At 39.5% G+C, this 27,965-nt stretch overlaps 2 protein-coding genes across 5 annotated transcripts in view; one reads left to right on the plus strand and one right to left on the minus strand.

Annotated features, from left to right (window-relative positions):
- The first annotated feature begins 66 nt into the window (after window positions 1-66).
- On the plus strand, window positions 67-16,615 carry toe1 (target of EGR1, exonuclease). Of its 4 annotated transcripts, XM_048539103.2 has the most exons (8): window positions 67-276; window positions 1,070-1,243; window positions 1,327-1,367; window positions 9,004-9,100; window positions 10,994-11,152; window positions 11,773-12,032; window positions 12,856-13,027; window positions 15,336-16,611. In XM_048539103.2, the coding sequence occupies exons 2-8, from the start codon at window positions 1,127-1,129 to the stop codon at window positions 16,032-16,034; spliced, it is 1,545 nt and encodes a 514-aa protein (XP_048395060.2). In that variant the 5' UTR covers window positions 67-276; window positions 1,070-1,126; the 3' UTR covers window positions 16,035-16,611. The 4 variants fall into 4 exon arrangements, with proteins under 4 accessions (XP_048395060.2, XP_059503953.1, XP_059503954.1 ...); XM_059647970.1 differs by lacking the exon at window positions 10,994-11,152 and having other exon boundaries at window positions 15,336-16,615; XM_059647971.1 differs by lacking the exon at window positions 67-276 and having other exon boundaries at window positions 1,171-1,243; window positions 10,998-11,152; window positions 15,336-16,613.
- Window positions 16,616-17,133: 518 nt separating this feature from the next.
- Window positions 17,134-27,965, minus strand: part of tesk2 (testis associated actin remodelling kinase 2) — an 84,487-nt gene continuing 73,655 nt past the window's right edge. Inside the window, exon 11 of the mRNA XM_048539099.2 lies at window positions 17,134-25,845. Coding sequence (XP_048395056.1) covers window positions 24,815-25,845 — 1,031 coding nt within the window. The 3' untranslated portion in view covers window positions 17,134-24,814. The remainder of the gene's footprint in view (window positions 25,846-27,965) is intronic.

Here is a 27,965-nt window from a genome sequence, read left to right on the forward strand (position 1 = left end):
CCTGCTCGATTGCCTGTCAGCATTGTTAACGATTCTCTCTCTCTCCCCCCCCTCACCCCTCCCACCCATCCCCTCCCCCACAATTTGAGAAAGTATTAGCCAACAAGCTGCGATTTTCTGTTCTTAAACTCATGGTGGTAATTTTATCATTTTGTTTTAAATTATTGTGATTCCCCCCTCTTTCCGGGAGGAGCCGGACCAGCAGCAGGGAAGGCCCCATGTCTCTTTGAGGGTGCGAGTGTGAGGTAGTCTGCCTCTGTCTCGGAGTCTGAGCAGGTAGGGTTACAGTTCGTTATTAATTACAGAGAAAGGATAGAGTCATAGATATTAGAGAATGAATATCAACAACGGGAAAACCCAAGCCAGATAGAACTTTCCTTTTTTGTGTAAATGTCTCTGTGCCGTTCTTGTCTACGCAGGGCACATTTCTGTAAATGTGCCTCCTGTCCACCGTCTTTTTGTTTGAATTAGCTTTACGTGAAGGTCTTGTTTTTGGGGAAATAGCTCTGTTTTCTTAAAACAAAGCAGTTAGCGGTAGCATAGCGAAATTTAAGAGAACCCTAGTTTTCCCTGCAAATTAGGGAAGCCTGTGTAGCAGCCGGAGTGAAATAGCTTTGATTTTACTTTTTTTATGACTAGTATTTTTAATTTGGAACTAATGGCTTGGTGTCGAAAATACTTGTCGCCTTTCCAAGTTTTACTTCACTGACATGATTATTCATGTTAGGGGGAATAAGACCCAGTACAATATTTACAAAGATCGGCTAGATTTTTGAAAAAAAACCTACTACAATTAATTTTGACTTTGAAATTGAATAGCAAAGCTGTAATTCTTAAGGGAGGGTGATTTAGGTGACAAAGTTGGAACAGTTTAAGATGGAATTTGAAGTAGACGCATTTATGTTTTCTTACTTTGTCATAACAACAAGATATCATTCAATAACTTTGTGATATGTAAACAATATAATGTGGCTTAATCAAAGAGTAAGATAATATTTCGTTGAAAGAAAAATGCCAGTAGTTTAATAAGTTCTCCAGTTACCTTATGTATTATATTCATTCTTTTTAGGTGGTGAATAAGAAGTGGATTTAACTGCACAAATTATTTTGTCATGTCAAGAATCTGATGAAGATGGCCTTTATGAAAGTGCCTGTTGTTGATGTCCACATTGATAATTTTAAAGAGATATGGCCTTCTATGCTCCTTGCAGTAAGGACAGCAAGTTTCATAGCCCTTGATACTGTGAGTGCAACATTTGATATCTCTTAATTGTTTTGAAGTCATTTTTAAATGACAAACATTTATATTTAATTGTTCAATCACAGGAACTGAGCGGACTTGGCACACGAAAAGCTTTGTTGGCACAGTGAGTAGAAACTTGAATTGTGATTAAAGGGGCTTATCCTTCTATGTTCAGTTATTATTATAGTGTTGTAACAGGAATGATGGTCTTTCAAACTTATGTCCTTACCTTCCTCCAAAAAAAAAGTGACTCTTCCAACCTGGCAAACTACTGTCCCCTGTCCAGTGTCTGCGAACTTGTTCTTGTTTCCTAAATGCATTGCCAGATTTTTTTTTAAACAGAAAAATAGAAAACGCTGGAAAAAAAAATCAGCAGATCTGGCAGCATCTGTGGAGAGAAATCAGAATTAACATTCAAGTCCTGTGACTTTTCTTCAGAACTGATGGTAACTAGGAAGAAGTTGTTTTTATGCAGAAGATATGGTGAGGGGAGGCGTTAAGGAGTAAATGATAGGTGGAGATAGAGCCCAAAAAAGAGAGGGACACTTAAACAGACAAAGGAGTGGATAATGGTCAGCCTTGGAGAATGAATGGGAACGGTTAGTGGCTAACAATGGGTAGTGTGTAAAAGCGAACAATGTGATAACCAGTCGTGGTTTCGGGTACCGGGGTAAGGACATGGGAGAAGGTGCCTAAAACCCTGTAATTGTTGAATTTGATAGAGTCCAGATGGCTGTAGAGCTCTCGAGTGGAAAACGAAGTGGGGTTCTTCCAATTTGTGCTGAGCTTCACTGAACCACTGCAGTAAGCCTGCGATGTAGATGTTGCCCAGAGAACATGGGTGTTGAAGTGGCAGGCAGCTGGAAGCCCAGGGTTTTTGCAGACAGAATGTGGGTGTTCTGCAAAGCTTCATTTCATTTCATTTCCCCAATACATAGGAGACCACATTGTGAGCTGTGAATGCAGTTGACGAGATTGAGTGAAATGCACGTAAAAGCGCTGCTTCACCTGGAATGTGTGTCTGGGCCCTTAGATACTGAAGAGGGAGGAAGTAGACAGACAATTATTACACCTGCTGTTGCAGGGGAAGGTGCCATGGGGCTGTAGTGGGTGTTGGGACTGAACGAGGAGTGGACCAGGGTGTCCTGGAGGGAATGGTTCTTGCGGAAGGCTGACAAGGAATAGGAGGGAAATGTGTCTGGTGGTAGTACCCCACTGGAAGAGGCGGAAATGGCAGCTGATGATCTTCTGGGTGTGGATACTGGTGGGATAGTAGATGAGGACAGGGGGGACCCTATTGCTGTTGTGGGAGGGAAGCAACTAGAGTTGAGGGCTGATGTGAAGGAGATGGCCTGGGCATGATTGAGGGCCCTGTCAGAGTGCTGGGGAATTCTCAGTTGAGGAAGAAGGTGTACGTTTCAGAGGTCCCCTTGTCGAAGTTGGAACAAATATGACAGAGACAGACGAATTGGAAGAATGGAACAGAATCTTTGCAGGAAGCAGGGTGTGAGGATGAATAGTCAAGGTGGCTGTGGAAGTCTGTTGGTTTGTAGTGGACATTAGTGCCCAGCCTGTTCTCAAAAATAGAAACAGACATCAAGGAAGGGAAGGGAGGAATCTGAAATGGACCAGATAAACATGAGACCAGGCCGGAAATTGAAAGCGAAATGAATAAACTTTTCCAATTCTGGACGAGAGAGGGAAGCAGCACCGATGATATCATTGATATATCAGAGAAAGAGTTGAGTGGTGACTGGAACAAGGAATATTCCACATACCCCACAAAGAGACAGGCATAACGAGAGCCAATTTTTAAAAAATTCTTCTGCTGGCTAAGCCAGCATTTATTACCCATCCCTAATTGCCCAGGGGGAGTTCAGAGTGAACCACATTGCTGTGGGCCTGGGGTTGCATGTAGGCCAGATCAGATAATGATGGCAGTTTCCCTCCCTAACGGACATTAGTGAACCAGATGAGTTTTTATGACACTCATTTCATGGTCATTAGAACTCTTAATTCCAGATTTTTGTTGAATTCACATTCCACCATCTGCTTTGGCAGGATTCAAACCTAGGTCCTCAGAACATTACCTGGAGTCCCTGGAATAACAGTCCACCGATAACATCACTAGGCATTTGCCTCCCTGTGGACATTCCTTTGACCTGAGGAAAATGAGAGGAGTTAAAGGAGAAGTTGCTCAGAATGAGGACAAGCTTGGCTCAGCTGAAGAGGCTGGTGGTAGATGCAGACCATTCAGCCTCTTTTCCAGGAAGAAGCGGAGAGCTTTGCCACACATTAGACTTAGCAACCTTTAGAGCCAACAACATATCCAATATCGAATCAGTTTCAAGCCCTTCTAGTGGCTGAGTTTCCTCCTCTGCTGCTTTCTCTTGAACAGTCTCTACTTTACTTTATGGATAAAGACTGTTTAGTAACAGAGTATTCATTTAACACCTCAGCCATGCTTCTTGCCCCAGTGTGTAAATCTCCTTTTCGGTCCTGAATTGGTCCTATTCCTCTTTTTACCACCCACTTACTGTTTGTGTGCAAATAAAAGACTTTGGGATTTATCTTGGTTACCTGCCAGTCTGTTCTGATAATCTGTTATCATCTTGTATTTGCTTCGTCATCTTCTTTCTGAACTTTCTTTGGTCATTTTAGCTTAGTATTTGCTACCTGACGACTGTCTTGAGCGCACCTTTTCTTCAATTTGATTCTTTTTGCATATATTGTCATCCAGAGAGCTCAAGATTTGTTTTTCATCCCTTTTTCTTATTGAAGGACATTGATATACCGAGGGATCAGGGTGTACAAGTTCACAGTCCCGGAAAGTGGCAGCACAGGTGGATAAGGTGGTCAAGAATGCAGACAGCATGCTTGCCTTCCTCAGCCAGGGCACTGAATATAAAAGTTACTTTATTGCTGTATAAAACTGTAGTTACGCCAAATTTTGGAATATTGGATGTAGTTCTGATCGCCACACTGCCAGAAGGACGTGGATGCTTTGAAGAGGGTACAAAGAAGGTTTACCAGGATGTTGCCTGGTCTGGAGGATTTTTGTTATGAGGAGAGATTGGGTAAACTCTGATTGTTTTCACTGAAAAGATGAAGGCTGAGGGGCAACATGATAGAGGTCTACAAAATTATGAGAGGGCTAGATAGGGTGGATAGTCAGAGGCTTTTTCCCAGGGTGGAAAGGTCACCTACAAGAGAGCACGAGTTCAAGGTGAGATGTGGAAAGTTTTAGGGGAGAAGGTTGGGGAAAATTTTTCATACAGGGGTTGGCAGATACCTGGAACCAGTGGATGTGGTGGAAGCAGGCACGTTGGCAAAGTTTCAGGCGTATCTTGATAGAAACGTGAACGGGCGGTGAACAGAGGATAGAAACCACTTACGGGCAGTAAGTAGCGGGTCTAAATAAGGAACAGGATCAGTGCAGGCTTGGTGACCTGAGGGGCATGTTCCTGTGCTGCATTGTATTGTATAATATATTGTATTGAATGTACCTTGACTACTGCTGAAACTATCTCTTCTTTGAAGGTAGCCTACTATTTTGCCTGTCAACTTTTTCTTGTCTGTCTGGCCCAACTCTGTACTTGCTCCATTGAAGTCTACTTTCTTCCTCGAGTATTCACACAAGAGTTTAGACTTTCAAATAACCCCTTCAGGTTTCTAACCAAATGTTTCTAGTCTGGAACCTTTAAACTAGAATCCTTACACTGAGGTAATCTATTTCCTAACTTTTCAAAACTAAGTCCTTTCTCTAACTCCATCTTCAATGTAACTACTACAAACTAAAAACAAGATTTCAAAGTTGACTGTTCTCCCTCATCAAAAATAATCAATCCTTGATCCGTCTAACTGAGAGAAAGGACTCAACCCAAAACGTCATCTCTGATTTTACTCCACATATACTGCCAGACCTGCTGACCTTTTTCAGCAATTTCTGTGCTTCTCTCTGATTTACAACATCCACAGTTCTTTTAGTTTTTAATGTTGTTAAATGTTTATCTGTCCACTGGCCAAACATTTTTCAGTGGCATTCCTGGAACACTCTAGTATCTTTTTTTTGAAACATGTACTCCAGAAATGCTGACCCCCCCCCCCCCGCCATACACAGACCAAAGCCCACTTGCTACTATTCAAAAATCCAAACTCTAAAATCAATTCTGTTAAAATATATATAAATGGCAGACCTTGCCCCCCCCCCCCCCCCCCCACAGTGTCATTTTCCACTCACCTCCTGTACCTTTCCAATGACCGTTTCCCATACTGGCAGTATTTAGCCCATTTCATTTTCCAGAACCAGGTCTGGCAGTGTGTCCTTTCAAGTCTATAGGCAGTTGTTAAACTCCCCCATTATGGGCGACACGGTAGCTCAGTGGTTAGCATTGCTGCCTCACAGCACCAGGGACCCAGGTTCAATTCCAGCCTTGGGTGACTGCCTGTGTGGAGTTTGCACATTCTTGCCGTGTCTGCATGGGTTTCCTCTGGGTGCTCCAGTTCCTTGCCACTGTCCAAAGATGTGCAGGGTAGGTGGGTTGGCCTTGCTAAATTGCCATAGTGTTCAGGGGGATGGGTCTAGGTGGGATGCTCTGAGGTTCAGTGTGGACTTGTTGGGCCGAAGGGCCTGTTTCCATACTGTAGGGATTCTAATTAATGTCTTCATGAATTTTACACCTCTCTGTAATTTCCTTGCAAATTTTCTTTCAACATTCTTACCACAAGGTGGTGGTATTTTGCTTATTACCAAACAACATGATTGCTCCCTTATTTGTTAGCTCTGGCCAAATCCATTTTGTCGTTAAAGCCACTGAAACATCCTCCTTTTCCAGTACTACAGTGGTCTCTTTAACTAAGCCTTCCTTTTTATTTTTTCTTTTCTGAACACCTTGTAGCCAGGAATCTCTCATATTTAACACTCAGCTCTGCCTTTCTTAAACCAGGTCACATTGTAATCCCACAAGACAGGCTATGCCTGTAACATCCCAATCTTATTAACAATACTTTGTGTGTTCACATACATGCAGTGTAGGCCTGATTTAGACTTCATTACTTTCACCCTTACTCCAAATCCACATATGAACTTGCTATTCCATTTATTAGTACCATGTGCTTTTCCCAGCATTTCATGGTTCCTGGCATTACTTTCTAGTATTCTCTTCTGGTTCCCACCAAATTCCCTGTTGTCAACATCTTGTAAGTTATCTTTGACTAGAAGTGGAACTAGACCAGCCTTATAAATATTGTGGCTAAACAGGCTGTCTGGAGATTTATAACGTTGTGATAAATGCTTCACCTTCTGACTCCACGATAGCTCTTGTGACTATGCTGTCACTTTAAAAAGATTATTTGTCCTGGGTTTTTTGTTTTGGAGAGAGGTTTTAAAGGCAGAGATACTGAACTGGCTACTGCAACAAGCTTAAGCAAATAACTTAAGAGGCCGTTAGGTTTTTTTCAGAAAGATAGTTGTAGCAATGGAAGGCAAGTGGCCAGTTCTCACCAACCAGGCTTTCTAGTTATATTTTAGCTGCAGCAGTCAGAAGCTGTTTTGGATCCTGTAGGAGGTGGAAGCTTCAGCAAGTAAGTCCTAGCTGCTACTTTCTCTGAAATCTCTTGATGTTGTTTCCTCCTGGATTGGAAAACTGCATGTAAGAATCTGTGTCTGAATTTACCTTTTTTTTGCCAAGGGGTGTGTTTATGAGATGTTACTATATTGGAACAGTTAATTCATAATAAGTTCTGTGTCTATTGTTTGGTTAAGTTTTCCAACGGTTATTCTAAATTTCTCTCTCTCTCTTTAGTTTGTATTTTATCTATAGCATTTAAATTAATTGTGTTTTACTTAACGTTGAATAGTTTGACTAGTCACATTACGCCTGGGGCATGCACTTCGCATCTACCTTTTAAAATAAGAAAATATTAGGATCTAGGCTACTTCTTGAAATGTTTTTAGGGGGTCTGGTCTGGTCCATAACACTGTGTTAGCCTGCACAAAGCACAAGTCAAAAGTGTGTTGGAAAATGCTCTGCTTGTTTGGATGGCTGCAGCTCCAACAGCATTGGAGAAGCTCACTACCATCCAGGTCAAAGCAGGCCCAATTAAATAGCACCCCATCCCCTACCTGAGATATTTGCTCCCTCCGTTACCACACTACATTGGCAGCAGTGTGAACCATATACAAAATGGCCTCCTGCAACTGACAAGGCTACTATACCTCACCTTCCAAAATTGCAACCTCTACCATATAGAAGGACCAGGTCAATAAGTACATGGGAACACCATCACCTGCAAGTTCCTTCCAAGTCACTGAGCATCCTGACTTAGAATTCTATCATTGTTACTGAGTCAAAATCCTGCAACGCTCTTCCTAACAGCACTGTGGGTGTCCCGACACCATCCTCCGGGCAGTTAGGGAAGGGTGAAAAAACACTGGCCTAGCCAACGATGTCCAGTTTCCACAAAAATTGAAAGTATCATGTGGACTTCTTGTCAAACGATGTCACGATTTTAAATTTTCATCCATGTTTTCATATTCATCCATTAAGTACCAAATAAAATTCCATCTGGAGGAGTATGTGATCATTCGTTTATGCAAAATGGGCCAGAGAATACACAAATGTTTGGATACACAGAAGTACACAGTCACAGAGAGACTTTGAGTTCATGTCCAAAGATCCTGCAGTTTGCTGGCAGTTTGACAAAGTGGTTATCCAGCCTAACTGATCAGAGGTGATATGCCGAAAGGCCTCCTTCTGTGTCCTAAATTTCACAAGAGTAAGCTTCCTTTTAAATTTTACTGTTTGTGTGAGCTTTTTGCTTTTTGTGTTTTCTGTTGTGGTAATTGTATAAACTGAGGTTAAGTATATGGGCTCAGAGGGCACTCATTCGATAATTACTTAAACATCTGGGAAGATGGCAAAATGAGATGGTAGAGTTTTTGTGGGGAAATAAGGTAAACCCGCTGTGGAGCCTCACTCTGAAAAAGTACATAAACATTTGAGATCAGCCAACATGTCAAATACATCAGTTCCTTCTGTGGAGAAAGAGTCAGATGGCATTTAGTATCTTACATTGTGGATCCTGCACAAAAATGGGGGCTGGCAGACCTTTGGCCTGCACCGTCATCTCAGCCATTACAGTAAATTGCCATCTGTGGGAGCAGAACGATCAGTGCGTGCTGGTTGGGGAGTCTCATTGCTAACCCAAGTCTCAGGAAGGCAGTCTTGTTCATATTTGTATTTGGTAATGGATTGACGATTTAGGAGCTATACGTTTGTAATGTTTCAGTTTGTGAATACGCTTAAAACTTAATAAAGACTAACTTCTGCGTTCTTTCAGTTGACTGTCACAAATTTAGTCGCGAGGTCCAAGCCAACTGATGGCAAATTACTGGCGTTGTCATTCATGGGCAGGAGCAGGAGAAGAAATCACATGCCCTGGGGTTGCTGTTGGTGTGGGCCCCAGCCCTAGCCCTTACCGAGGACAATGGCCCACCCAGACCCAAACAACGTAAACTTTTAGTGATTCAGGCCCTGAGGTACATACTCCCTATATAGGACCTTGTGTCAGTAATAGTAAGCAAGCATCTTCTTTTGTCTAATTTTCCTGCTGAGCTGTTGACTGAGCAAAATGACTTGTTAACATGGAGGGAAAAAAAAATCTCCAGCAATAGATTAACTTTCCCTTCTGTCCCAAGATGAAGTATTTGTTTCTCATGGGGAAATTGAATAATTCTTGCTTTCTTCAATGTGTAACAGGTCAATAGAAGACCGGTACAAAGCAATATGCAATGCTGCCAGAACGCGTGCTGTTCTCTCTCTCGGGATAGCAAGTTTCAAAGAGCTATCAAACAAAGTAAGAGACTTTTTAAAGAAATTTAATTTCACCTGTTGTCTTTTTTGAAAATTTCTCTGAAACAACATCTAGTAATTTATTTACTAATCTCACCAGGGACGCACTTGACCCTATTATGATATATTCCATGTAGAGAGCCGCATTTTATCCTTTTACTACTTTCAGACCCCACTGTGTTTGGATGTTTATCGCCACCTGGCTGCTAGATTTCTTTTGTCTTCATCGTAGGACATGGGCTTCACTGGCAAGGCCAGCATTTATTGCCCTTCTCTGGTTGTTCTGGAGAAAGTGGTGGTGAGCTGCCTTCTTGAGCCCTTGCAGTCAATTTAGTGTAGGTACACCCCAATATGCTCTAAGAAAGCTCCAGGATTTTGCCTCTGAGACACTGAATGAACAGCGATAAATTTTCAAACCAAGCGTCAAGAATGCTGGAGAAACTCAGCAGAACCGGCACCCTCTGTGGAAGGGAAACAGAAATAACATCAGTCCAGTAGGATTTCTACAGAAGTACATCTTGTCCTTTTGTTAGATAGTTTAAAAATGTTTCCACGTCAGGATAGTAAGTGACTTGGAAGGGAACCTGCAACTGGTGGTATTCCCATGTATCTGCTGCCCTTGCCTTCTAAATGGTAGTGAGGTTTGGAAGCTGCTGACTTGGGAGTTTTGGAAATGTTGTAGATGATGTACACTTGCTGCTGTGTGATGTTTGTGAAGGGAGTGAAAGTGACACCAATCAACTGGACTGCTTTGTCCTGGATGGTACAAGCTTCTCAACTTTGATTGGAGCTACGTACATCTGGGCAAGTGGGGAGTATTGGCTCAGCCTCCTGACTTGTGGCTTGTAGATGTCGGCAGGTTTTGGAGAGCCAGGCAGTGAGGTTCTTGCTGCAGAATGCATAGCCTCTGATCTGCTTTCATCAGTGTTTAAAATAACTAGCCCTATTTCATTTCTGGTCCATGTTAACACTCGAGATGTTGATAGTGGCAGATTCAGCAAGAGTAGTGCAGTGAAAATCCGAAGGGCAATGGGTAGATTCTCTCTGGTTCTCTCATTTTTACTGCTAACCTTATGATGGAGGGAAGGTTGTTGATGAAGGTATTGAAGATAGTTGGACCTTGGACAGGACCCTGAAGAACTCCTGCAGAGATGTCCTGGAGCTGATTTGATTGACTTTCCATAACCACAAACATCTTTCTCTGTACCAAGTAAACTCCAATCAGTTGAGAGTTTTGCCCTGATTCTCAACGTCACTAGTTTTGAATATCATTCATGTAGAACAACCTATACACCACATCAAGGTCAGCTAACTGACCATGAGCAGGTAACTGAATATTTGGTGGAGAAACATAAGAAAATTTAGGGGTTTGGGAAAGAGGTTCCTAAAGAATGCTCGTTTGTGTACGTTTTGAACCCCTGTGTTACTAAACATTGGCTAAGTCCCCTCGTGCTATAAATTTTGAGCTGTACACTAAAGGTAACTGTCAGCTGTGGGGAAAATATTGCATTTGAAATGCAGAGAGGAGAGCAGTTCACTGAGTTTAATGTTAATGTTTTTTACTTCACTATACAAATGTGGCTGCTAGCATTTAAAAAATTAGGGCTGATGGTAGAGATACTTGATGTACAGAGTCTATTTAACTCTCAGTATGTGTAACCGCTCTTTAAAGCACTATTGTGTGCCTTCAACATTAGAAATCCCTATTGTATGTTTCCTGCAGGTCTAACACTTGCATTAGATTAAGGTCAATGTTTCTTTAATGCATTATCCTAGGAAGACAGTATGAACTAGGTCTTTTCGATGTGTTTTGAAATGAAAGGTTTTGATCCAATGATTTTACTAGATATAGATTCTTACTATGCATGTTGGTCGATCACAATTGTAAATATTTCAGCCAGGTAGTACCTACTTGACTCAAGTGTACAACCTTACCCTCCTCTGCATGGACGAATATATAGTTGAACCACAGTCTGTTCAGTTCTTGGTCCAACATGGCTTTGACTTCAATAAACAGTACTCTAAAGGAATTCCATACCACAAAGGAAATGACAAGGTAACAACTGATTTAATTTCTTTACATTATATGCTGAATTTCTTCATGCTCTTTCAAATACAGTTGTGTACTTGGAAGTGTTGATTTATGTACAGTTATTTTGTTAGTGCATGAGGAATTCTATTCAGTAGCACAATACAGCTCTATCCAATTTTATCATCGTGTGCTAGAATGTAGTGCACAGTGGCAAAGAACATTTGCTAATTAAGACTCCTATTTTTAAAAAAAATCACAATGTGTTTATCGCTTAGCTAAGCCAGTATTTATTTATTTATTACCCATCTCTAGTTACTCTTTTTCAAAATGAAGTATTGCCTGAGCAGCTAAAGTGTAGTTACATTAAAAGCAATGCTTTCTCCCACAATATACCTTCTTCCAGAATTCGCCAGTTTGGAGCTGCCATTCTGGTGGCATGTTAAAGACAATTTTATGCAGTGATCCTGTGTTCGGGAACTCAGTGGATACTGCCCAAATTCAGTTTATGCAGGACCCGCATGACAGCTGGCAACCTAGGGGAGCTTTTTTTTGTATTGACAGTAGGGAATAGATTTGAAAGGCTTTATTTACCTCAGTGCCCAATTACTTTCGCTTTTAACACACCCTGTTTTGGATTTTGACAGCCTCATGAATGTCGCGGTCAGAATATGAGAGGTCTGTTCCTAGAAATCATACAGTCAAAAAGGCCTTTAATTCTTCACAACGGGCTGATTGACCTGGTATTCCTGTACCAGTGTTTTTATGCCAACTTGCCAGATCAACTTATGACCTTCACAGCTGATATATCTGAGATGTTTCCAGCTGGGGTTTATGATACCAAATATACTTCAGAAGTTGAGACTCGCTTTGTATCATCGTACTTGGAATATGCCTACAAGAAATGGTAAATATTGTAAGCTAATCATTTTCTTTTGAATTTAAGTGACAATGGTTGTGATTTAAAAGTGTGTGGGTTAATCATTTTTTTAAAAAATTCAAATATTACATTTTATACAAAGTTTTAAATTACCTTCTGCTTCAAATATTCAATATGCTGCCAATAGCCTTAGTTTAATTATTTCAAATGGATGAAATTTTGCAACAAAAATGATATGGGTTAATGGAAAAATATTGGTCAGAGCCTGCAGATAAGTTTTCTGTTAAATAACGTTTCAACATCTTGTGTCCATCTTTGAGAACACCTATGGTCTCAATGGAAAGTTAGCACTCATCAGTCTTGAGCTGGATCATGTGCACGGGCCTTGGAATGAATAACTTTTTAAACTTCTGACTCTGTTAGCCTGGGCTCTCACCATGAACTCAGTTGAATGAATGTTGGACCTTTACTTGTTTGATGCAGACGGTGTGATAGTGGTTTACTTCTAAACATATAGGCCCAAAATTGTGCAACATGAAAATAGTAAAACCCTTTTACAGATTGTAGCAGGAGACTCCATTTTGCAACAGAAGAGTGCTTTCTTAACTATGTTCTTTTTTTATGTGTAAAAAAGCTTTAACTTATTACAAATACTTTACTTGCACTTTAAATTTAAATTCAAATAATGTCTGTCTCCCTAATGTCATAGAAGGGAGTGCAGGGTTTTACAAGATTCTTGGAAAATCTCATGGTTCAAAACATACTCGGCTCTTGTCTGTAATCCTGCAAAGCATGGTTGTAATTCAGTTTTACATTCTCTGTACTAATGGTGCATGGTTTCAATTTGCAGCAGAAGGGAAAACAACAGGTTAATTGATGCTAGCAACAGTCATCTTTCCATTGAGTTCTGCAACTATCAACAGGCATTTACAGGTTATATTGACTACCGGTGCTGCAACCTTCCAGAGGCTGACAGAAAGGTTACTGAAGAGGAAACAACAGGAATATGTGAACAATTTTCAGTGAGTATAACTGGAATCAAATTTTATGACTGTAATACTTCCATAAATCATTTTCAGGTAGGTAGACATTTGATTTGCACCCAGAACCAGAGATGATTTTTTTCAAACGTCAGTAAATGCAAGAAACTATAGACCATAGGTGATAGGATTTACATGCATTTCAAAAAGCAAGGTCTAATTAGGGACAGTCAGCATGGCTTTGTGCAGGCAGGTCGACTTTGTCTCCCGCATTTCCCGCAACTCATCCCTTACACTCCGTCTCCACAGTAACCACCAAAAGAGAATCCCCCTCGTCCTCACGTACCACCCCACCAACCTCCAGATACAACGCATCATCCTCCAACACTTCCGCCATCTACAATCCGACCCCACCACCAAAGACATTTTTCCATCCCCACCCTCGTCTGCTTTCTGGAGAGACCACTCACTCCAGGACTCCTTGTCTGCTCCGCTCTCCCCTCCAACCCCACCACACCCAGCACTTTCCTCTGCAACCGCAGGAAGTGCTACACTTGCCCCCACACACCTCCCTCAACCCCATCACAGACCCCAAGAAGACTTTCCACCTCAAGCAACTGTTCACCTGCACATTTGCCAATGTGGTATATTGCATCTGCTGTACCCGGTGTGGCTTTCTCTACATTGGGGAAACCAAGCAGAGGCTTGGGGACCGCTTTGCAAAACACCTACACTCAGTTCGCAATAAACAACCGCACCTCCCAGTTGCGAACCATTTTAACTCTCCCTCCCGTTCCTTAGACAACATGTCCATCCTGGGCCTCCTACAGTGCCACAATGTTGCCACCCGAAGGTTGCAGGAACTGCAACTCGTAATTCCGCTTGGGAACCCTACAATCCAATGGTATCAATGTGGATTTCACAAGCTTCAAATCTCCTCCCCCCCCCGCCCACCACCACTGCATCCCAAAACCAGCCCAGCTTGTCCCTGCCTCCCTAACCTGTTCTTTCTCTCATCTATCCCCTCCTCCCACCTCAAGCCACACCTCCATTCCCTACCTACTAACCTCAGCCTGCCCCCTTGACCTGTCCGTCCTCCCCGGACTGACCTATCCCCTCCCTATTTCCCCACCTCTAAAGGTTCCATCCCTGCCCCTTTAACTTGTCTGTCTCCTCTCCATCTACCTTCTCCTCTATCCATCACCCTTTTCTGATGAAGGGTCTAGGCCCAAAATGTCAGCTTTTGTGCTCCTAAGATGCTGCTTGGCCTGCTGTGTTCATCCAGCTCCAGCATCTGCAGTTCCCATTATCTCAGGTCATGTCTTACTACTTTGATCACCTTTAAAACTTGATTGAATTTTTTAATGAGGGTAGATGTTATCCACATGGCTTTCAACACGGTCCCTCATAGTTGGCTCATCCAGAAGATTAAAATGCACAGGATCCATGGTAACCTTGTCAGATGGATTCAGAATTGGCTTATCCAAAGAAGGCAGAGGGTAGTGGTGGAGGGTGTTTTTTTTTAGACTGGAGGTCAGTGACTAATGGTGTTTCATACAGATCCATGCTGGGACCTCTGCAGTTTGTGATCTATATGACTCGAATGAAAAATGTTGATTGGTACGTTTGCAGGTGACTCCACAAATCCATCAATTTTTGTAAGTGTGGAAGGATGTCAAAGGATGCAGTGGGATATAGATCAGTTGCAGATACAGGTGGAGAAAGGGCACAGAAGAGGTGTAATAGGATGCTCCCTGGATTACAGGGTATGGGCTGTAAGGAGAGCCTAGAAAAACTCAGGCTTGCTTCTCTGGAATGGCAGAAGTTGAGGGGGAGACTTGATAGACATCTAAGATTGTCAACCCTCTGTGTATGTCAATCAGAATGTCTCAGATAAAGTGCCTAAAACTAGGGGCCATGCATTTAAGATGGGGGGGGACCACAAACAAGGATATGTGAGGGGCAAGTCTTTTTTTTAAAAACAGTGCTGGGAGTGTGGAACATGCTGCCAAGGGTGGTGGTGGAGGCAGATATGATAGGAGTAAGGATATGAATATGCAAGGAATGGAGGGATATGGACCAGGGGCAAGCTGAAGAGATTAGTTTAATTTTGCATTATGTTCAGTACAACATCATGTGCCAAAGGCTATGTGCTGTACAGTTCTGTGTTCTAGTGGTGTCCTGGGATAGTCCAATCCTTTGAGAGATTTTTTGATGGCTGTAACAAGTGCTGGAGCTTTATTACAGGGACAAAGCATAGTATAGCTTATGACTGACCCCCTGATCTGCCCAATTTGATAGTGATAATGGGAAACGTGTTCCATCGTAACTTATTTGTATATCTCCTAAGGCTTATGGATGGTGTCCAAACGGAATGAAATGCTCCCTGTCACACAACACTGACCTCATTATTGAAGAAGATGAACGCCACAATGACAAAAGAAAGAAGAAAAAGGTCAGGAGAAAACGGAAACACAATACATTGGAATTGACCGACAACCCTACTAACTGCACGATTGCAGATAATGTGCCTCCAACAGATATGCCACCATCTAAGTTACTGTGTGAGAACACAAGCATGGAACAAGAAAGAATGGACATTGGAGAATTAAAGCAGGAAAAGTCTGTAAGTGATGTACAACTCCCAGAAACTATGTTTGACAAGGAGGAAAGTAAAGATAATCGCTGTGGTGTAGTGGAAACAGAGGGAGAATTTTTAAGCAACAATAAAAAGGAAAACCAGTCAGAGGATCAAAAGTGTACAGCACCCAAATTAGTGGAAAAGAACAAAATTGAAAAATGTGAAGGCGGTACCCACCGTGCAGGATTTGATGCTTTCATGACTGGATTCATAATGGCTTACATTTTGATGTGGAAGAATAGTGAAAGTGATAGCACAAAGATGGACCCATGGCTCCCTGACTGTCTCAATAAACTTTACCTGAGTGGGAAGACCCTTCCCTTACAGATTTGTAAAAGTTCATTTTCAAAATCTTCTAAAGTTCACCAGGCTAAGATTGAATTGCTTTGGGGAAACAGTAAGGTCTGAAACTGTTTTTTAAAACTGGCTGTGGTTATGAGTTCAGAAAAATAAGTGTACAATCCAAATGTTCCTTGTAAAATGTGTTCAGGAAAGTGTAGTAAAATTGTAATTTTTTTTTCCCCTGAAGACTACAATTAAACATGTATAGTCTTTCTATTGCAGGAATGTCAACCTTTACTTGATTAAATTTGCTGCTTTTCATTGCTATTAAAATAGCAGTGTTATTTGCCAACATCAAAATGGTTGAGGATGGTTATGGTACTGCACTGCATAACTTGAGCTGATATTTGAGGTCAGGATTGACCAGCTTCTCCATTTTGGTACCTTTTAATTCAGTGTAGACAAGATCAAAAGATCAAGATACTATTGTGTTATTTCATAACTTGCAGATAACTAGAAAAAGTACATAATATGATCAAGCTAGTTGTGGACAATGGAATGTTTGTTTGAATTGCCATGCAAAGTTGCTTACTCCATGTCAAGGGGGCCTCTCTTCAGCATTCAGCTGCAGTGATATTGACATTGAAGTTTGCACACAAATCAAGGAAGTGATTTAGCATCACTTTATTGAACTGTTAATGTAAAATTAGACTGAGAAGTGAGGGCATTTAGTAATTATGTAGGTAGTAAGCTACTCCATCCAATAACATCTTATTGAATAAGTTTTCTTCCCCTCTTTCTCTCTCCCCTCCCCCCCCCCCCCGCCCCCCCGCCCCCCCCCCCCCCTCCTCAGCATTGAAACGGCATGCAAGTCTCATAGTATTTTCAATAGTGGAGGCCACCATGAGGCCTCTTTTCTGTAACTGAAGTCCAGTGGTGTTTCAACAACACAGTTATGGCTTTAGGCAAAGTGCTGAGACTCTAGAAAGATTGTCAGTTTCATTAAACTTAGTTTTTGCTGTAGTAAGTGCTGTGAAATCTGGGGCTAATGTTTCTAGCAAAGACTAAAGACATATTGGATTTTCCACAGCAGCGTCTTAGGGTTGTTTCACTCTAGAGTATGAAGAGTTTTGTGCTGCATATCCAAACAGGACTGCAATTCAGTTTCATAGTGAGGAAGTCACAAAACAAACTTGCCACAAGAAAGTTCTTAAATTATAGCTTTAATTACAGACCTGAATATTAAGACATTTAGCAAAATCCCCTTCATAAATAAGAAAATAGATTCACAATCAACATTTTTCTTCCTGTTGCAAAAAGAGGAAAATATTTTTGCATAGAAATGTAGTGACAAGAATATTAAGGGCTTCTTATTACAAGTGCAAATGATTTGGTTATACAAGTGTTGCAACTGCAAACTGGCAAAAGGAACATTATAGTTTAATTGTTCAAGTCTATAATGAGTTAGGAAAGTACTGCAAACCACAATTCAAAATTATATTGATGCTCCCCTACACCTTAGGATCCGTTCTTGAATCACTTGCATTCAGAAAAAAGAACTAAGTATATCCAGACAGAATGTGCCACATTCTGCCATTACCAATGCCCTTTTTAGGTTACATTTAACATTTTGCAAAGGCAATGTGGTACTACAGAAACTTTGCAATTATTTTCTTTACTGTTGTTATAACCAAATGCTATCAACCTTTCTCAACAGCACATGACTGCAGATTTATGCCCACCTTGGTCAGTAACTTAGGGTTAAACTCTTGAAACACTGTTCCTTTCCTATTAAAAAAGGAACCAAACTAGTTGCAGGAGAAACTGCTAACTGCCCTCTGATTCATTTGTCAACATTCAATAATTTCAAACTGATTACAGGAAAATAGAATAGAATTTGCTGCAAAAATTTCAAATAACATCAAATCTCAAATCAAAGTGGCTAATATTAAAGAACACTTCAGGGTCTGGGTATAAATCACTTGTATCATACATATTTTGAGGATACTCTAATTATTTGGGGATATTGCAAGTGAAAATCAAAAAGGCAATAGATTTCTTGTTGGATATCTGAATACTTGGGCACAAGAACATATGTATCAAACTATGAACAAAACCAAAGTTGCTGAAAAGCTCATCAGGTAGGAAGGGTCACTGGACCCAAAACGTTAACTGTTTTCTCTTTCACAGATGTTGCCAGACCTGCTGAGCTTTTCCAGCAACTGTGTTTGGATCAAATTATGTTTGCTTATAGCATTGATTGCAGTTCTTGATGTAGTGAGTAACTGGCAGACTGCAATTCTAGGTATCTATTCATAGTTCATATAGTCAAACCTGATGGAACTAACTGTAAAAAGTATTTACCAGTCACAGTATTAAAATGCACAGGGATTTTTCCATAATCATTACAAAAATAAAGAATTCTTCTAAATTTCAAGGAGGCAAAAATGCCTGAACTAAAAATTACCATTTTGAACTACTGTGACTGACTAAAAGTTTTCCAAAACCTGAACACTCAATAGCTTCCTAAGCTGCAGAACTGAAAGCATTGGAAAAAAGGTTTTTTCATGCAAGCAGGCGGCTTCAGTGTGGACTCACTTTTGACAATATTACAAAAATGTTAATTTGTTGCTGGTGGAAGAGGAGTCGCAAGCAAAATAAAAATACAATAATCCCAATTTTTCCAATGTAATTATTAAGAAGATGCATTAAGTTGGCTATAGCAGGTTCCACGATAGAAACTGCACATGTCACGTAGTAATTAACACTATCTGTTCAAATCATGATCAGCAAAAGCAGTTAAGAGTATTTGTTGCTGCAAGTTGTGTGTATGGGAAAACTTAAAAAAAAATACCAGAGACATTGTGGCACTATAAACCAGGACTAATAATTAAAATGGGAAGCTCTTTAGCTTTCCTGCATTCTGGTCAACTGAAAAATTCGTGTGTCTGAATTTGAACTAATAAGGTATGCACCACAATCTGGGGCTATACATCTGTTGCTATGTAATATTCTTTGACATGTTTTGTAAAATAATTTAATGTTCTCATTTCAGGGAAGGTAAAATAGATGGGAACAAATCAAACTAGTAAATTTAAAACAATGAGTTTAACAATTCTTGAGTTCTTTCATCTAGACAGATGTTAAAATGGACAAAACAACAATTTAGTTTTAATTCTGAAATTAATTCAGGAAATGAATCACAATAAAATGCTTCAGTAATCCTTTGATAAATCTTTAAAACCAACGTAAACTCTTTTGGAATGGAAATAATATCTTTGAGGGAAAAAAATGTTTGGGTTTTTCACAAGCTTACTAAAAAAAGTTTAAAGCCTAGCAATCAATACATTGAAATTTGTTACCAAAATTATGCACTTACATTTTGCTGAAATAGGTTAATGAATAATGCATGATGCACAATAATAGATTTAGGGAAAAATTTCACCAGGTGTAGAAAATCTATTTGTGAACTCGTCACCATTTAAATATATAGCTCAAAATTTAAGGCTAATCTACACAAAGGAATCCTCCTGTATGAAAATTATAAACGGCTGTTCGTGTTGCACCTGATAGCAGCTGAATCACAAAGCAATTCCCATTCATACACATAATAAACGATTCTGGAAAAATTAAATTGATCCAAATTCATCACTTCTGTAGATTCTTGGTAGGCTACAAATAGATTAGAGTTGAACAAAGCTGTTGCCGACCTTCTGCTTCTCAAGGCTTAGCTAGAACTTCCCAGCAGATCACATTGCTTTTCCCAAGCTTGTGAAAGTCAGATATTTATTTAAGGTCAGTATATTTTTATATATATAAAACTTACGTGCAGCATAGTGTAGCAAGTTCTTCAAAACTGCAGACAACTACAAATGATTACATGACCCAGTGTTACAAAGCAGGCTGTGGATGTGTATCCTCCTTATCCTTCTGCACACTCCCTGCAGAAGGTCTATTTAAACATGCAGACTAGTGCTTCAGTTGCACAGCATATTTGGTAGTCAAACATGCCAACAGTGGTTTTCCCAAACTAAATTCCTGCATTATCAGATGTAGGGTGAAAAAAAATTAAGTGTATGTGTGAAATACTTCTAACATCCAGATATTGAGCAACATACTCAGACATAAGGAAAAGCCATAAGAGATGGAGAAGTATCTAACAAAAAAAAAAGCCTGTGCTTCAATTCAAAAGCTACAATCTACACGTATCAAACATTACGTAAAATGAAATTCTGAAGTGAAGCATAAAAGTCATTTCAACACTGCACTTTGATCAGAAGCAACTGCCATTCCAATGGCCTCCAGACATTCCAAGTGCTTTACAGCCAATGGAATAAATACTTTTGAACTGTAGTTACTGCTGTAAAGTAGGGAATCCAGTAGCTAATTTGGACAATCAATTACAGCAACAGGACAGTTAGGCAATCTGCCTTTTCCTTGCCCCAAAATGATTAGTACAGGGGAAAAAATATATTGGTCAGCACAGCAGGGAAAACAACACTTGTTATTGTAGGGTAGATGCAAACCATCCAGTACAAGATCTGTTAATATCTCCACGGAAAAACACCACCCCCAGCACCACAACATTCTCAGTACTGCACTGAAGTGTCAATGTGCAGAATGTGTTTAAAAGTTAAATGAGACTTGAATCTACAACCTTCAGTCTCAGGCAGAATATGAGCCAATGCTGATATTACGATACTTGCAATCAATTGGAGTGATACTTTGAGAACATTTAAGCTATATCTTCAACTTTGCAACAACTTCTATATTACAAGGAGAAAGTACATTTGAAACATGGTGTTTATCAATTGGTTGTAATTCCTTCAAATCAGAAATAATCGAGTTGAATCTATCAATGAAAAATATGTCTGAAGTATATGCCATATAAGCAACCACTACATTTGAATGGACTTCTATCTTATATTGGATAAGATACCCACTCCCAATCCCATGAAAAATTGCAGTATAAGCCATCTGAAATTCTTGTAATGAAACGCGAGGGCAAAAAGCTTCCTGTCTCAGTAGTGGAAAAGAAATCAAATATACAGAAATTCAAAATAATTTACAAAAGCTACATGCCTTTCTGTACAATATCTTTTGTGCAATCACAAAGTGAAGCCAAACCATCAGATTCCTGTCATTCTAATCTACACAATATTATACATTACATTCTGTATTAGAAATACAAAGTCATTTTAAGAAAGTGGGCCTTTTTACATCAATCGCTATTATTTGTTGGAGTTCACCCAAATAGTCATAAAACCAAATGACCTTGAACTCAGCTACACACTAACAACCGTGCAATGCAACTTTGTAGCAAATGCATTTCTTTGTAACAGTTTGTAAGGCTGGAGGACTTTGGGTGCCCAGCTTTGCTTATTGTACTCAATGACATCATACATCAAAATGAAAACTAGGAGGCATTTCAAAATGAGATTCCATTCGATTTCCGACTGGTTTAGTACTAAAATACCTGTTTCCCCACAATGGAATGCAAAAATTCTGACGCATTATTTATTGCAAAAATCTTACTTTGAATTAAGTTGTGACATTGTAATCATAAACAAGGTAAACGCTAGAATCCCCTTATATTATACATTACACCTCAACTGTGTGTTTTGATTTCTTTAAAATATACACTGCAAGCCAAACTAGCACAAAGCCCACTGTCAGTCAGGATCTAATGTTTGAGATGAGGGCAAGCAGTGATGGTTAAGGAGAGCCAATAAATGATTAATTTGCCATCTTGGACCATTGCAGCAACATGTTTTTTTAAAAAAGGTGCTAAACTTCTGCCTGTCGTGAACAAAATAGCACATAACTGTTACATGCCAATGAGTGCCCGAATTTACATACTTAGTGCTCTCCAAAGATGTAGAGAATGTTTTGGACACATTTCCACACAAAAGTTGATGTAAAGCATACAAATATTAATGCCATGTACCCAAATGTTGTACACATCATGAAAGATACTAAACCTCTTACTATTTATATTTCCCTCATTGTTATTCAGCCAGGTTTAGGGCAGGAATTTTTAAAACGTTTTTTAGGCATCAAATATACAACAGCTGAGGCTCAACTACAACACCTCCATGCTCCAGGTAAAGGTTTGCAAATAAAGGTCGATGGATGAGAAGACAATGTCCTTGCTGTTTATTGAGCCATTTCTTACATGGAACCAAAACCCTTTCAAGAGCCCAAACAGAACTTAAAGCCCTATATAATTTTACAAGTGGCATCAGGTTTATTTCACCCAAAATGTTCGGATTAACCAGATTCAAATATCAACAAAAATATCACAGCAGCAAATACACCCCTACTATGTCTCCTTGTTTGCTTCTCAAAAGACTGTATTCTTATTATTCAACTTTTTGTCTTGCTGCACATTGTTAACTTTGATTCTATTGATAACTTTATCCAAATCAACACGCTAGTAAGTCTCCTTGAATAGTACATTTCAGTTGTACATTCTACTTGGGAAATAAATTCAAAACTGTACAATAATTGTAATTTACACCAAAGGCATCAGTTTTTGATCACAATTAAGTCTCTTCTTGGGGTCTCAATACATTGATAACCCTAAAAATTAAATGGATTTGCACTTAAATTGGCTAATGCTGTTTTCATAGCACAAATCACGGCCAATATAAAGACTAGGGAAAGATGGTGCCAAGATGAATGGTTAGCCACTCCAAAATAAAACGCATCAAGCCAGGTGGTACATTATGCTGAAATGCAACACAATCGTTCTTTTCCCCAGCAAAAGTTGTAATTTGTGAAATAGACAAGTTAGTAATCAAGGTGGATCAAGAATACGACTTCAATTACCATCTTTGCTAAAATGATGAGCTCAGCAGAGCTACAAAGGACCCCTTTTTACTCTAATATTAGAACACATTAATCATGTTTACAAGCATCACTATTCGGAGACCTTTGTTTACCCTAGCAAATCAACTTATGCAATCTTAAATTATTTCTCGTAAGTTTTTGATATTACAAATGTTTGAGACAGTAAAAACGAAACTGTCCAAAACTCTCTATTCACACCCTCGAGCTGTTCTAGTAGAAATTTTATGAATTGAATGAACTAAAACAAAACCTGTGGAATTGTCTAATACAAAAAAAACTCAAGAAATGTAAATAGCACATATAACAGGCCAAAGTAATATGTCAAATGCATTTTTGAGCTTGACCAAGTGTTTTTTTTTAAAAAAAGCAGAGTCAAACAATGAACTGCTGCTTCACCATTATCATACTGTACTTGGAAAATCAAACTGGATGTTAAATGATCACTGGCAGTCACAAGATGTGAAAATGTTTTCAAAAAAAAAGTAAGAAAGATTTAGAAATGCTCAACAAATTTAAGTTCATGGGCCTTAACAGCAACTCATTCTCCATCAATTAATTTGCTTATTATATATCAAAACTGATTGAGGTCAGAAAATATCTGCAATGCAATTTGATACATTACCATGGGAAAACCTGGATATGTTTTAAAAAATGACTCAAGTTAACACAGATAATCTGAAGTAAATCTCTCATTAGCTCAAATGAAAGTCAAATGCACCAATTTACCTTGACAATGACTTATTGTTAATCCAGGTAAAATCCAGATCGATAGCCCTACTTTAAATGGAGTGTAAAAAGAACCATTACTTTCTAATTCACATTCCTGGTTAAAATCTAATTAACTGAATATATTAAAAAAGAGGGCAGTCTAGGTTCAATGAAGTGCAGCACTAAACATATGTGTAGGATACTTCAGCACACAGGGATACAAAGAACAGTAACAGAGAAGTCAAATAAATGTCTGACACAGCCTAGCTGACAGTTACATAGCAGCAGAAGTTGTGGAAAACATTTACTGATCTGTAGAATCCAATGCATTTTGGGGAGACAAGAGGAAGAAAATATTCAATTCAAACAAAATCGTCACATTACAATGGAACTGCATTTGGCACCATGCTGCTGACTCCAGTTACAGTAGTCCAAGTTGAAATACAAAATATACAGTAGTAACATTTTTCAAGCTATAGGAAAGAAAGTGATGAAGTGCTTCTCTTGTATAAAAAACCTTGGCGACTTGTCTCTAATGTGAGTGAATTCAGAAATAGATCTAAATTTAGAAAATTTAAACAAATTTAGAAAAAATACATTTTTTGCAGACCAAGGAAAAACCATACTGACACTTGACACAGTTCATTACATACCGGTACCCTAAACATGCAGGCTATTCTTATAATGAAACTCTGTTCCTAACATAATTTTATCTCAAGCAGATTTGGGTGCAAACATGAAGTAAATATACTCACATTCACTCAACTAATCTTCCTGCAGCACAGACATGATTTTGTCAAGAGAAATGAAAATAAAACTGAAATTTTATAATTGACTTTCCCAATAGGTTTTCAGTAAAATGATAGCTATCGGTGATACAACAAACTGCATCAAAATCGACAAAAATGTTTTAAAAGAATCTTATTTGTATTGAAATGGAGAAAACAATGGCTAACAGATTTGTCCAAATCATTAGTGATCCTACAAATACTGAAAGTTGCAAATGGATATACTGCTTATGTGCTGATACTGACATTAAAAGGGGTGAGGAGTGGATAGTCTTAGACATAAAACTACTATCGTAAAGGTTCAACTTAACTTAGAGGGGATCCAAAGTCCACTTGAATGAGACAACTTATAATACTGGCTTATTATCACATATTAAGCCAAGTAATTTATCAGAACAGACTGATGTCTACGGTACCAGCATCCATCTGCCAAAATAGCTTTGGAATTTTAGTCTTTCATATATAACTTTTCTGACAAAATAAAAAGGAACTATTTTTAATTAGGCAGAAATAGCTGTTATATGAAGCCTCTGTACAATGTGAATACATGCATGCTTATCAAATGTCACATTTTGACTGAAGGTGACATGGATTTGAAGTCATGCACGGAGTCAGTACTACAGATGGATGCCCTTCCATGTCAGAAGCTTCAAAAGGAAAAACAGAATCACTCAGATCAACTTCATCGTGTTTCAGAGCTGAATTCACATGGAAAGGTGACTTAGGTTCTGGTATCGCTAATTTAGACAGGTCCCTCTGCATTTCCTGTTCCTCCATTTCTTCACCAGAAACTAAGCTATCCCAATGGCTGAATGATGCACCACCTAAATTTGGTCCAACACTTCCAGTCACGTTATTACAATTCAAACTTTCTTGCCCAAGGACAATCATGCTTTCATTAGCTTTTAGCTTTAATAGTTTCCTGTTCTTTGCACATGTTTCATTTTCATCCTGTGGGCACTCACTTGCTGAACAGTCCATTGCAAACTGTTCTAATGATTCAAATTCCTGTGCCTGCGGTTTGAACTTAAATGGTGGAATTTCCAACTCAGAGTATATGGAATTGCTTGACACTTTTTGCCGTGCATCTGTTTCTAGCTGCATAGGGTCACACTTCCCAAGCTTTAGTGAAAAGGGCCCAAAACTGTGACATTCTTTTGTTGAAAGATCAGGAGAAGCTGGAAGGGACCTATATTGTCTCTCAGAGGGTAAAGATTCCTGAAAATCTCCAAAGCAGCACTGTTTCACCTGGGATACTGAAGTGACTGGGTAGCTTACAGCATCAGGTGACGGCAGGTCAAATGCAAGTGATATTACTGATTTACTTGGTGTGTCCACAAATTTGATCTTTCCACCTTTCAGATCCTGCCTGGCATTGAAGGGGTTAACCTTGCGTGACGTTCCTTTGCATGGGGTATAGTATGGATCTTGGACATTAATCTTCCGACTCCCTTTCCGGGTGAAGAAGTCTGACTGACTGCGAGAAAGCCATATATTTCGACGAGGTCGAGGAGACTTGGGAGGAACCTTATCACCTGGAAGTCGAAGTGGGCTGCACCTTTTTATTGCCAGTCCTTTCTCTCCTGCACCTACAAACGATCACAAAATAGACGTTTAGGACAAAGAGTGTTAGAAATCACAGCTTGAAGATTATTTCAAGCTTTCCATACTATATTTACCTGAAACAATGTCTTACATAAAACAAGGTGGCAGTAAAGCTATAATGCTAGAAATAAATGCATGAGTCTTTTTGTCTATTATTTTTTAAGCACTCTAGTTTAAACACAAGCACTTCCCAGAAAAACACTAAACAATTGCTCAATTCAGCATTTTCTATTGCACAACATACTGGAAAATTAGGAGAAAGAGAAATAAATCTGTCTCCTCCTAGTGACAGCCTAGACACCAGAAGCAAAAAATTAAATCGCAAATATTAGCTCCGAATAAAACAGTGACCATTTTTATTTAAAATCTATAAAATGCCTCCTCCACCCAATCAAAAGTCAAATGTGGCTATTTTCAGGAACCTGATGTTCACACCCGCTATAAAAACAGTGAAACAGGGTAGAAGAACAGAGCGGATATGGTTAACATTACAATGTAGGAACATATGCAATTTTTTTAAAAATCACAGGCATGTTGCACATCCATCCAATTTTAGGAGATGGGACATTTCAGTCATATTTAAAATCAGCCCAATTAAGCATCAGATTTAAGTTTAACAGCGGCTAAGCTGCATTTTCACAGAACTCAATAGCTGCAATTATGAAAAAGGAAGCTGGTAGGTACGGGGAGTAAGCAGAAGAATAATGTAGGAACAGGTAGAGGAAAACTCTAGAAGATTTACAGACCAGTGTGGTAACAGCCTACAATTCTCCAACTCATTTTCTGAAGACAGGTATTCCTCAATACAGGCAGAGATTCTATACAAGCCAGCATTATTAAAACCACATCTAAGCCCTAACAGAGGTCAAAAATTAAAACAGTCAGCCCAAACTGTTCACATTTTCCACAAGTGGCACTGGAAGAGTCTTGGGAAACCACCAAGTTAGTTCTTACCTCCTCCAGTAGTCGTACCACCTCATTTACATTACAATGCTACATCTGGCAGCAATAATGCAATGTAATGGTGTACCTGTATTTTTAAATAAAAATATACAGCTCTTTTAGTGCAAATTAGGACAAAGCCATTTAACTTGATCCTTAAGCACATGGCTTTAAACAACACACTATCTGGTTTCCTAGACTGGACGTCATCTTTTCCAATCATATCAGTCCTTGTCAGAAGATACAACCTTAGCTGAAATGAAAGTCGACAGATGTTGGCATCTGTTCTACTAGTTGTTCAAACCCTTCTTGCCAATGCCGTCAGCTACAGGACCGTATGAAGCATCAAAGTCAAGCCCAATGAAGTTTTTTGCCTGTACAAACTGTCTAGTGAAGCTAATTGGATTGTCCAGAGTTAGAATCATTTGGTCTTCCAATTCCTACTCAGGAGTCATGAAAATCTGTGCATGCTTGGGTTGCTTATCTATTGGGCACTTAAGGTAAATTTACTGAATTCCAAGTCATTGTACTTACTGGTAATAAAGTAGACCAAAAATGCTTAGTTTAGTCACTATGAGATGACTTAGGCACATCTTTACTCCAAAAATCACATTGAAAATAAGCAAAGTGCAGCTTTCAGCAGGTTTTGTTGGCCAACTAGCTGCACATTCATTTTACTTAAATATATGCACACTTTATTATTACATACAAGTTATTTTTACAGGTGATCAAAAAATTATAACTTCTTTTATTAAACATCCACTCACAATGTAAACATGACTTTGAACTACAGTAATCTGGAATAAAGAGATGGCCAATTGCAACATGTAACAATTGTTAACAGTGTAGAGCTGGAGGAACACAGCAGGCCAGGCAGCATCAGAGGAGCAGGAAAGCTGATGTTTCGGGTCAGAACCTTTCTTCAGAAATGGGGGAGGGGGAAGGCAGCTCTGAAATAAAGTGGCGGGGTAGGGCTAGGGAAGGTAGGTAGAATGGTGATAGGTCAGTGCAGGTAGGCAGTGGTGGGGATTAGTCAGTGAGGTGGGAGGAGCGGCTGGGTGGCAAAGAAGATGGACAGGTTGTGTCAAGTCAAGGAGGCTCGGGCCAGAGGGAGGTTTGGTCATGGGATGAGGCCAGAGGCGGGGATATTTTGCAACTAGTA

This window comes from Stegostoma tigrinum, chromosome 8 (assembly GCF_030684315.1).
Source record: "Stegostoma tigrinum isolate sSteTig4 chromosome 8, sSteTig4.hap1, whole genome shotgun sequence".
NCBI classification, from domain to species: domain Eukaryota; kingdom Metazoa; phylum Chordata; class Chondrichthyes; order Orectolobiformes; family Stegostomatidae; genus Stegostoma; species Stegostoma tigrinum.

Bases quoted from the DNA above. Each gene is read 5' to 3' on its own strand.
- toe1 (XM_048539103.2), top strand. From the start codon at position 1,127: ATGAAGATGGCCTTTATGAAAGTGCCTGTTGTTGATGTCCACATTGAT. The intron at 1,244-1,326 runs GTGAGTGCAACA...GTTCAATCACAG, and splicing joins GTTTCATAGCCCTTGATACT to GAACTGAGCGGACTTGGCAC. The intron at 12,033-12,855 runs GTAAATATTGTA...TTCAATTTGCAG, and splicing joins GAATATGCCTACAAGAAATG to CAGAAGGGAAAACAACAGGT.